General features: G+C 57.3%; 1 protein-coding gene across 1 annotated transcript; it reads left to right on the top strand.

The window, feature by feature from the left end:
* Positions 1–1,020: 1,020 nt before the first annotated feature.
* Positions 1,021–2,475, top strand: RTN4RL1 (reticulon 4 receptor like 1; the record flags this gene model as incomplete). The annotated part of the gene is made up of 1 exon (XM_063146769.1): positions 1,021–2,475. A coding segment is annotated over one exon (1,350 nt), but the record flags the coding sequence as incomplete, so codon positions are not given.
* Positions 2,476–11,147: the final 8,672 nt, after the last annotated feature.

The raw sequence follows: 11,147 nt of genomic DNA, 5'->3' as shown, positions 1-11,147 counted from the left end.
GGAGACTTCATGGCCAGCAGGGCTGTGTAGCTCTCCAACCCACTGGCACCAGACAAACAAGAGGTGCTGTTGGCTTTGGGGAGTTTGGAAGGCCAGGGGAAGCCCAGCGTGCCCCTGCCCCACTGGCCGGGTCCTCCTGTGTGTGGCCCCAGGAACATTCCCAGAAGGCTTTTTGTATCTTAAGTGGATATTTTTAAATCAAGGGGTGGGGTGGATTAAAACAACAACCTCCACATGGCAATTAAAAGAGCACGGAAGCATCTTTAGCAGTCGGATGCTATAGCAACCTTGGTGCCGCTTGGCAAAGGGCAGGGCATTAATATTTTAGAGAATACATAATAAATGACAGCAGAGGGGTTCTGGCCTTGATCCCATGCGCCAGCAAGATTCGGGAATATTATGCCTGGGAGAGCAGCTGGGACAGCGTGTGGGCAGCCAGAGAGGGGCCTTGGGAGGCCGGGCCACAGAGCAGAGGGGTGAGCACGAAGCCCGGCTAATGGGGGCGTCTCACTCCTTGCCAGCACAGCGGAGCAGAAGGGACTCCTCCACACAACATGGGCTGCAAGACATGGCCACGGCCACGGCCACTAACTTAGAGGCCTTCAAAGAAGGCAGTCAGAGAGGACTGAGCTACCAGTTGGCATGGTGGCTAAACAGGCTCCTGTGTTCAGAAGGGCTTTGGCCTTCCTGACCCCGTGGGTGGGCTTCCCGCTGGGGCATTTGATTGGCCTGCCCTGTGGGAAATGCTGGAGTGTTGCTGCTGCTGCTGCCAGTCAGTGTCGACAATACTGGGCTGGATGGTCCTGGGGTCTGGCTTGGTATAAGACATGTTCCCATGTCCTGTGGGAGGAGCTGCAAAGGGCCAAAGAATGGCAGAGCCGGAGGCTCAGGTGCCCATGGGGACACAGAGGAGCCGGGTGTGGTGTGGCTGATGACCGGATGCGGTGGGCCTGCCCCGTGGGTGCTGTGGGACATGGCTATACCCAGGGGCCTATTTGCAAAGCCCCCTAACCTCTCTCTCCCTCCCTGTCTGCAGGGGGATTCCTGGAGCTCCTCCTTGCTCTGCTGCTGCTGGAGATCCATGTTAGTGGCAGCTGTCCCGTGGACTGTGTCTGCTACCCATCGCCCATGACTGTCAGCTGCCAGTCCCACAATTTCCTTACCATCCCAGAGGGCATCCCTGAGGAGAGCGAGCGCATCTTCCTGCAGAACAACCAGATCTCCCTGCTGCTGCGGGGCCACTTCAGCCCTGCGCTGGTAACCCTTTGGGTCTACTCCAACAACATCACCTTCATCGACCCAAACGCCTTCGACGGCTTCGTCCACCTGGAGGAGCTGGACCTGGGCGACAATCGCAACCTGCGGGAGCTGGCTGCCGAGACCTTCCACGGCCTGGTCCGGCTCCACGCCTTGCACCTGTACAAGTGCGGGCTCAGCGCTCTGCCCAGCGGGCTCTTCCGGGGCCTGCACAACCTGCAGTACCTCTACCTGCAGGACAACCACATTGACTACCTGCATGAGGACCTCTTTGTCGACCTCGTCAACCTGAGCCACCTGTTCCTGCATGGGAACAAGCTCTGGAGCCTCCACCAGAACACCTTTCGGGGTCTGGTCAACCTGGACCGCTTGCTGCTGCACCAGAACCAACTCCAGAACATCCACCGGCGGTCTTTCCACGACCTCCGGCGCCTCACCCTGCTCTTCCTGTTCAACAACAGCCTCTCCGAGCTGCAGGGGGAGTCCCTGGCGCACCTGGGGGCCCTGGAGTACCTGCGCCTGAACGGGAACCCGTGGCACTGCGACTGCCGCTCCCGCTCCCTCTGGGACTGGCTGCGCCGCTTCCGGGGCTCCAGCTCCAGTGTTGTCTGTGAGTTCCCGCCACGCGTCCACGGCAAGGACCTGAAAGAGCTCCCAGCTGAGGACTTCCAGCACTGCTCCGGCTCAGAGTCCCTCCATCAGATCAACAGCCCCAGGTTGCCCTCAGCCGACAGGGCACCCCCCAGGGACCACCCCCCACTCCACTCCTCCACGGAGAAGGGGAAAGTGGGGGAGCACAGCCTCCAGCCCGGCCAGCGCCCCGGTTACAGGAAGCCCAGCAAGAACTGCACCAAAAGCCGTAACCGGACCACCAAGCTGGGGGCCCTGGGGCCCTGGAAGGATGTGGAGATGAAGGACTACGAGCACAAGTCCAACCTTGGCTTGCTGCCCAAGCAGAAGGGCAAGTGCCCACGGACACCCGTGCTGCCCCCCAGCGGGGTTCAGCAGGCGGCGGGAGGGACACGGAGCATAGGGGCGAGGGCTGCTTCCAGGGCCACCCAGATGGCTCTCCTGGGCTGGATGTTGCTGGCCTTGGTGGTGATCATCCGCTGACCGGCCTGATCGGAGCCACACTGAACCACCGCCGGCCTCTGGAGTCCCAGCGTTGTTTCTTCTTCTTCTTCTCCTCCTCCTCTGTGTCAAGGATTTGGCCTTGTGGAGGCAGCCACACAACCCGGGCCTTTTCCTGGCCCCGTCCGTGGCCAGCGAGGGGATGACACAAACATGGACTGCATGGAATGCACTGTGCGTGGCAGGGATGGGATTACAAGCAATATCACACCTGCGCATCACCAAACAGCCCCAACTGAGCACTTACAAAAAGGAATCCCTCCCCCACCCCACAACCAGGATAAAAGGGACGGGGGGGGGTCATCCTCGGTTAGTCACAACTGGACTCTGCTCCCTGTAAAATCCTGTTGAGAGAGAGAGGGAGACCCTGGGATTACAAAGGGGAACCAGAACTGCTGTAAAGACATCACCAGTGACACCTACATGAACCGAGTCAAAGGACACCAGCCTGGGCCCAGCCAAAGACGCAGGGCACTTTTTGGTTCCGGGCCAAAGCAGCCTGCGAGTCTCTTGGAAGACAACCTCTGCAATTCCTGAATCTCTCAGGAACTTTTCACACCTTAGCAGGACAGGGCTGAATTCCTGGGCTCGGAGCAGCCACCATCAAAGGAAGGATGAGCAGGCAGGCAGGCAGGCAGGCAGGCAGGCAGGGAGAACTAGAGGCGGAAACTTTAACAAACTTTTCAAACAGAGGTGCGTCATTTTTTTGGTAACGTCTGTGGTCACATATAAAATAAAACGAATGCACAGGTTCCCCCAGCCCTTTAGTTACCCAAATGTATGTCCTATATGATGTTTATAAGCTATATCAGAGACAACCAACGTGCAGGAGCCCCAGGTCTTCAGAGCAAAGGACTGTTCAGATGAATTGAGAGCAAGAGAACAGAAAGGTGTTTTGGGAGTGGGGTTAGTGCCTCGATAATCCCTCCAGTTTGGTAGGTGCTTGCGGGAGGGACGGAGGGTGACCAGGGGAACCAGCAAGGACCAACGTTCTTAGAAACTTAAGAGCACAAATCTTTGGTTTTATTTATCAGTGTGCAAAGCAAACGAGAGAAACCATGCTGGACAGCCGATGCTCCCACCCTTACAAGCAAAATGTGTGTCCATCAGGGAGGGACAGCATCTTAATTTGGGAAGCCTAGACCCATGCCAGCATAGTCAATACCCTGGAAGGGAGGAGGAGGGGAAGTGCTTGGTAGGCCTTTCGGACAGTGTTAGTCCTGCAAGAACCTTTGTAGATGGGCTAAGGTCTGGCTAGTGTCATGGGGGAGAGGTCGCCCTGACAGCTCTGAAAGGGCAGGGATCGTGGGGGGGGGGGGTTGGGGAGTGTGAGGTGGAGCCAGCTGAGTGGTGAGGAATATAGTGTTTGGGACGTTTGTCCTTGGTTTTTAAAACAAAAAAAGGAGGGGGGAGAGAAACAGGGTGGATTTTTTTGTAAAGTTTTTTGGGTGGGCAAAGGGGCAAGCAGTGCTTGAGTTACAGGGATGCTGGTGGGTGGGTGGGGGTCTGCTCCCTAGTGACACTGATTTTAGAAGGCTGCAAGGCAGGCCACGCTTTGGCTAAAATGGAAGGGTGCCAGGGGAGGGCTTCTGGAATCCCTCAAACCCCCACCCCTTCTCTCCTGTAATTCAAACACTGGGGCCAAAGGGGTCCCTTCCAAACCCCTGGCCGTTCCAGGTCAGATCACCCTCTGGGGAGAGGCGCCCCAACAGAGAGGGATGGACAGCCCAGAGAGGGAAATAAAGCAACCATATGGAAACCAGCTCTGGTCTCTCTCTCTCTCTCTCTCATTCTCCATCCCATGCATCTCCCCAACCTTGGGAGTAGCTCTGGGAAAAGGCACGTGTTCACCAGCATGTATATCAGCAGCCGGGTCGGGCAAGGATGCGCTGACTCACCAGACCTCCGGAACATTCCCAGCTCCTTTCGGCAAAGAGGAGACAGCCCCATCCTCCCTGCTCTGGGCTCCTCTATCTGGGACCTCAGAGGCACTGGAGCGATTTAGAAGGACCTATGTGAGTTGAAAATATGGGGGGGGGGGGCATGGTTCCTGTTCATACTGCAACCCCCAAGGGTGGGAAGGGAAAACGCACATGCGCACACCGGCCCAGTTGGCTCTGACCCCCTGAAAGGAGCCCCTGTGCAATTGGATTCACTCGCGGTGGTGGTGGATGCTCTTGGGTGTCCTGTTTACATAACAAAAATGCAGTTCTGGAGCCAGCAGACTCACCTGAACGTCACGGGCCCAGCATACAGCCAGCCGCGGAAAACAATGCTGAAAAACAACACCGTGAAGCAAAGCTGGAAGGCACCCAAAAGCCTGCCAGTCCATCTGCTTGCTGCTTGCCCCGCAGGAACTAGCATCAACCAACCACGCTTCTCACCCACGGGCCGATGCAAAAGAGCTGATGGACACAGGAGGCAGCGGCCAGCAGATCCAGGCCCTGGGTGCACCCAGCCCAGTATTGTCCACACTGACTGGCAGCAGCCATGGCTCACCAGGGTTTCCTTCCTAGCCCTACTTGGAGAGCTGCTGAGGGGGGGGGGGTTCAAAGTGGGGGCCTTCTGCCTGCAAAACGCCAGCTGTGCCCTCAGTCCACTTGCCATAGTAGTGACTGGCAGTGCAGCTGCAGGGTTTCAGACACGGGCCTTGCATAGCCCTATCGGAAGATGCTCAGGGTGCACAGAATCTGACAGGAATAAACTGAGGCTTCCAGCCCTCATTCTGATTTTTTAAGAGTTGGTTTGATTCAGAATATCAGGAGCTGACTAATAGCAAATTCCCTCGAGTTCCATCACCCACAGTCCAGCCATCCCCAACCAGGTGCCTGCCGGATATTTTGGGCCAACTCCCATCAGCCCCAGCCAGCATGGAGAATGGTCAGCAATGCTGGGGGTTGTAGTCCAAAACACCAGTCCTCCTTGGGAATGCCAGGGCTGGAGACAGGGTCCTCCTGCATGCAAAGTGGCTGCGTTCTCCCTCCGAGCGTGGAGTCTGGTATCATGCACGAGGCTGTAGACGGTTTTGTAATGGGACTCCCCAGACTCTGCAATGGCCCTGGTGGCTGTGGATGATGGTAGTCAATGTGGTTGTCCTGCAGGTAGAGGTACTGCAGGTTGTGCGACCGGAAGAGCCATCTGGATGGTGCCTGGTTGGGGATGGCTTCTGTGGAGCCTCACCCCTTACTTTACACATCCACAAGGGAGATTCCTGTGGCCCCTTGAAGACAACATGTATTTATGGCTATTTTCTCCCCCGCCAAGAGAGTCAACAGGAATTCCCCTCTGGAATTGGTTTCTTTACACCGTCTTGATAGCTCACGGGAAGGCTTCCAGAGAGAACAAAGCCCTAAACGAAACACGGAGAGCGGGGAGATGTGGAGGGCTGGTGATGCAGCAGGAACTGAAACGGCAGCTCCGCTTGGACAGTGCTGCTGGGGTGGGGCAACCTTTGAGGAGGTGCAGTGCCTGGATCCCAAAGGACAAGGCAGACACACCTGCAGCCCAATCTGATGCATGTTTACTCAGTGCACCAGGGCTTGCAGCTCCAGCAGGTGTTGGAACAGCTTGGCCTGGAATCCAAAGGTGCATGTTTTTGGCTTCCACAGAGCTCCTCGTTATGGGAGTGGGGAGTAGAGCCTCTTTGTCCTTGATTTCCTCAGCAAAGTCACTTGCCTCCCTCTACCTTGGAAACTTGTTTCTTGGGGGTGGGGGTGGGGGGGGTTGATGCTCCGCAAATCTCACCACATTCTCTCTTCCGCCCCCCTCCCCTTGTAGATGCTTTGCATCTATTTCCAGGAGGTGGGTTTGCGGCAATGTGCAGGCCTGTCTGGTGCGCTCCCAGGAGTACCGCGTATGCATGAATGCGACCCACAGCATCTTTGCTCCACATAAAGCGGGATTATGGAGTGAGTGGTTTTCTAGGCCATGTGGAAAGGGAACCAGGCTGGGGTGGGGCGAGTATCACTTGATGTCTTTGCTGTGGAGAAGGCAGCAAGGAGGCCCCTGGCCCGCCTGAGTCACAGGCACGTCATCGGACTCACCCCCAGTCCTGATCCGCCCTCCTCCCTTGGAGAGGCAAAGCAAGCAGCAGCAGCAAGCACAAACCTGGCCCCAAACCCACTGGGTTTCAGCCTCCTGCCCTACCAGCCAGGCCCCTGGTGCCTAGCTTGCTTTCCCCAAGGCAGGAAAGGGCAGCCGGCCGGCCGCTCACAGCAAGCCTCCGCCTCGCTCTCCATGGTTCCGCATCCCCATCACCCACCAGTGCCCTCTGGAGAACAGTTGCCCTGGCAGGGTGAGAGGCGCACAACTGCGGGGGAGGAAGCTGGGAAGTCATGGGACCGAGGGACCCCTCCTCCTCAGCAGGCTACAGAGAGAGAGACAGCGACGGGACCCTCCCCTCGCTCGCCCACGGAATGGCATCAGAGCCTGTGGAGTCGCGCGGCAGCGGCCCCAGCGACAGGGACCGCCCGGACCCCTTGTCGGCTTCTGGACTGGGGGGGGGGGGCTCTCCGCGTTGCTGCAGTCCAACGCTAGGCCGGGCACGCGTCGCTGGCGAAGCAGCGAGGGTGCGCAGCGGGCCGGGCGGGAACCAAGCAGCGAGTGACCTACTTTCCTGGGTTGCTGGGAAGGGTAGGATTCCAGCAGCCCGGGGAAGGGGGAGGGCCTGCGGAGACCCTCCCCCCCACGCCCTTCTTCCCGGGGCTGCTCGCAGTGGTGCAAAGTCTCAGTGATGGAGGGCGTGCGTGAGGAGGCCTATTTGGGTCCAACTCGCCCCCCTCCGAGCCAGGCTTCCTTCTCTTTTACGTGGAGTAAGGAGGGCCAGGGGAGGGCTGGGCGTAGCCCAGGAAGCCGCCCCCACCCCGGACTTCTAGAGCAGGTGCGGTGGCGCAGAGAAGGAGCCGGCAGCCAAAGCCTGGCAGGTGGCCGGGGAGAAAAGGGATCGAGGCCCGCCGCCACCCGGAGCGCTGGGAAAGGCAGCCCGGGCAGGCTTCTGGTCTTCGGGGAGCCGCCTGCAGCCAGGTGCTTCCTGCAAACACGCGCGCCTTGGTAACCCTGCCGCGGCGCCTCGGGGGCTGGCCACCAGAGAGGGCCTGGCGCTGCCGAGGCGCCCATCCAGCGCCCCTGGCTGGTTGCTGGACGCGCCCCGGAGCAGGCAGGGCGCTTCTCCCAAGAGCCACGGCTGACTCGCGCTTTCCTCCCCCGCCCCGCCCCGCAACGAAGAGTCAGGCCCGCGACCGGCTCTCTCCCCCGCCCGGCGCGCTTTTCTTGCAGCGCTCGCGGCCAACCGGCAAAACAGAAAAGCCCTTGTAAAGGCGCGCGCGCGCACTTCCTTCTTGGCGAAATCAAGCCGAGCGCGAAAGGCTCCCCCTCCCCTCCGTTCGCGGAAACATGCACGGGGCACGGGAGGGGCGGGGCTCCGCGCAAGCGACGCTTAGCAACGTGGGGAACTGAGGGGGAGGCGGAGGAGCGCTTGCCCCCTCCCCGCCAAGCACGCGGCTGAAGAGTCGTAGTTGCTTCTGCAACCGACGGCAAGCTTAGCCCCCTCCGGCCAGATGGAGGAAGAATCCAGGCGGCCTGCTGCCCCTGTCCAGCCAGGCAAACGCCCCCCCCCCCCCGCCTTATGCCTTTCCGTGCAGGAAGAAATTTCCAAAGTCCGCCTACAACTTTTTGGGTGTTCCGCCCAGCACCGAAGAGCAGCGAGGGGCACCCCTCCCTCCGCGGAGTAAGAGGGCCGCTGGGAGCGCTGCCTGGGCAGGAGATCTGAAGCGCAGGCAGCCCTGGCGCGGCACGTTAGACGGGCCGGGCGACGGATAAAGCGCAGCCAGCCTTAGAAGCGAGCCCTGGCCAGGGGGCGCCCAGGCGTCCAGATGCTTCTCTGCGGCGTCGATGAAGGATGGAGGAGCGCTCGCCGCGCCCTCGGGAGGCTCCGTTAACTTGGAACCCCTCCCCCCCAACCTAGAATCTTTTCCAAACATATGCCAAAGTTTTGTGCTGCAAACCCCGAGCCGCCACCGACAGCTGTGTATTGATACTTAAAGCGGGGGTTCGTAGTTAACACACCGAAAAAATCAACTTTGTCATAGAACCACCAAACTGGTGCCAAAGTTTTGTGCTGCAAACCCCGAGTTTTGTGCCGCCCCAGGAAGCCTGGAAACAACATACCCTTAGGTGTGGTCAGGTGAATGAGAAAAATGTCACGTTCTCAGATCCACTCCAGACTGGTACAAAACTAGCACAAAACTTTGGCATGATCTGAGAACATGACATTTTTCTCATTCACCAGACCACACCTAAGGGTATGTCATTTCCGGGCTTCCTGGGACGGCACAAAACTCGGGGTTTACAGCACAAAACTAGCACAAAACTTTGGCACCAGTTTGGAGTGGATCTGAGAATGTGAAAATTTTCTCATCCACCAGACCACACCTAAGGGTATGTCGTTTCCCAGCTTCTTGGGGCGGCACAAAACTAGCACAAAACTTTGGCACCAGTTTGGAGGTTCTATGACAAAGTTCATTTTTTGTTGTGTTAACTACGAACCCCCACTTGAAGTATCAATACACAGCTGTTGGTGGTGGCCCAAAACTCGAGGTTTGCGGCACAAAACTAGCACAAAACTTTGGCATATGTTTGGAAAAGGTTCTAGGTTGGGGGGTTCCAAGTTAGCGGAGCCCTCTCAGGAACCTTCCGGCTCGTGGGAGCAGTGACATCTCCAGCGGCCCTTTGCGCCCATAAATAACGCCAATGCCGCCCTCATCCAGCCCAGGGCTGGCCGCAAGTTACAGCCACTTTGGGCTCGCTCGTGCGAGAGAGGGGAGGCGAGAGCAGTGACCCGACCTCCTTCTCTCTCTCCTGCCAGCAGCTTCCTAACCAAGCAGCGGCGGCCATTAATCCATCTCTTGCCCCCACCCAGATTCCATTGTAATTCTGACGGAATTGCCCATGACATTCATATAAATAACCAAAGTCCGGAAGAAGAACGTTACCAAGATCAGGAGCAAACGCGCAGGGAAGTGATTCATCTTTTGCGGCAAGGCCTGCCCTTTCCCGTCATCTCCGCTCACCCGGACAGATTCGCCTGGCAGCGGCGGAGGGAGAGAGGGAAGGATCGCACCCGAACAAAGCTGCGAAGCCAAGGCAGCCTGTGCCACGTGCGCCGGGAGAGGGCAGAGGGCGCCGAGTGCAGGCGGCGGCCTTGGCCCCAGAGAAAAAGGAAGCCCTCCCCGTCCCTTTAAAGCAGGGGTAGGAAACCTCCGGCCCGCGGGCCAGCCCGCTCAAGTTCAAAGGCTGCCCATCAGGCTGCCTGCCCATTCTTCAGCTTCCATCCAGGCGCAAGCCGCTTGCAACCCGGAAAGAAGTTCTTATGAAGATGCGCCTTGACCCTTGACTGCTGCACCTGGAAGGAGACAGTCATTTCCTGCCTGGCTGGGTTTTTTGTGGGGGGGGGGGGAAGAGAGATAGGTAGAGTGACTCTCCTGCCCCACCCCCAACAATACACTGAATAGAAGGCTCTCTAACCACTTCTCCTCATAAGGAACTTTTCTAAAACAACTCCTAAAGATACAATGTTTTTAGGAGCCAAAATGAGGATGCCTAGTGAAGTGTCTTCAGCCCTTCCCCTACCTGGTGTCCTCCAGATCATTTGGACTACAACTCTCAGCATCCCCCAACCTGGCTCAAGGGAAGGCTCAGTAGTTATGGCAACTGGCATGGAAGGCAGTGATGGCTGGACTCCTTACAATTATTATTCTCTGTACTCTGCTAAACAACGTCTGGGAAAAACTTTACAATAAAGTTGCGCCTTAATTACTCAAACAGGACATAAATACAGCTTATCCCCAAATCCTTTAGCATTCCAGCCTCACGCTGCCTGCCCAGCCTTAGTCTGCTAATGAGAAAATACATCTACTAAACCCTAATACCGTTAAAATATCCCAGCAATACTGCCCTATTGTAATTTATCAATTTTTTTGCACATTGCATTATGCAATATTTTCATGGCACCCTATTAAAATGATAAATAGCCACAAAAGAGGGTTGGGCGGGGGCGGGGAGAGAAACAAGATTAAATGCATTGTAATGTGACGTAGCGGCGTGAGGATTTGAATGAAAAGGCCTTGGCCACTGGAGAAAGGAGGGTGAGAATTGGGGCCAGGGGCTGGGTGTGAAGACGAGGCTTGTTCCTCATTCCGCTCGTCCTGGATTAACAGGGCCGTGCGAGAGGGGTGATACGGAGTGGCAGTGGAGTTCAGAAGAAATAAAATTTCCATTAAACTTTGTTGTAAGATTGCATCAAAGCTGCTCCTCCTCCGTCTTAATCTGAGCAGAGGAGCTGCTATACTCGAGGTTCGTGCCTTGGGGCTCGAACCAAGAGCAGGCAGTTTGCATAATGAGCCATTTTTATTCTATCAGGATCGCTTTAGAGATAAGGGTCCACCCCCTCCCCATGCGCACCCAATGGTCTCCAGGAGAGAGGGAGGGGTGGAGGGGGCCATCTTTGCGGTGTGGTTTCTTATCCTCACAGCACCCCCTGCTGGTTTGCTGGGGAAATCCTAGTGGAGGAGCGGGGAGAAGGCAGCGCAGAAGCGAGGGAGGCTGCGACTCTTTTAGGGTCTCCGGGAATATCAGAACGCCACATGCACAGCTCTTGCCTGAGCACATAAAGTAGAACGTTAAAGAGGTAAAAGGCAACAGGAAAGGTTAGACCAGCCTTCCCCAACACGGGGTGTCTAGGCGTGGTGGGACGGCCAACAATT

The sequence above is a fragment of the Elgaria multicarinata genome, chromosome 22 (assembly GCF_023053635.1).
Source record: "Elgaria multicarinata webbii isolate HBS135686 ecotype San Diego chromosome 22, rElgMul1.1.pri, whole genome shotgun sequence".
Lineage (NCBI taxonomy): Eukaryota > Metazoa > Chordata > Lepidosauria > Squamata > Anguidae > Elgaria > Elgaria multicarinata.
This window is presented reverse-complemented; position numbering and strand designations above follow the sequence as displayed.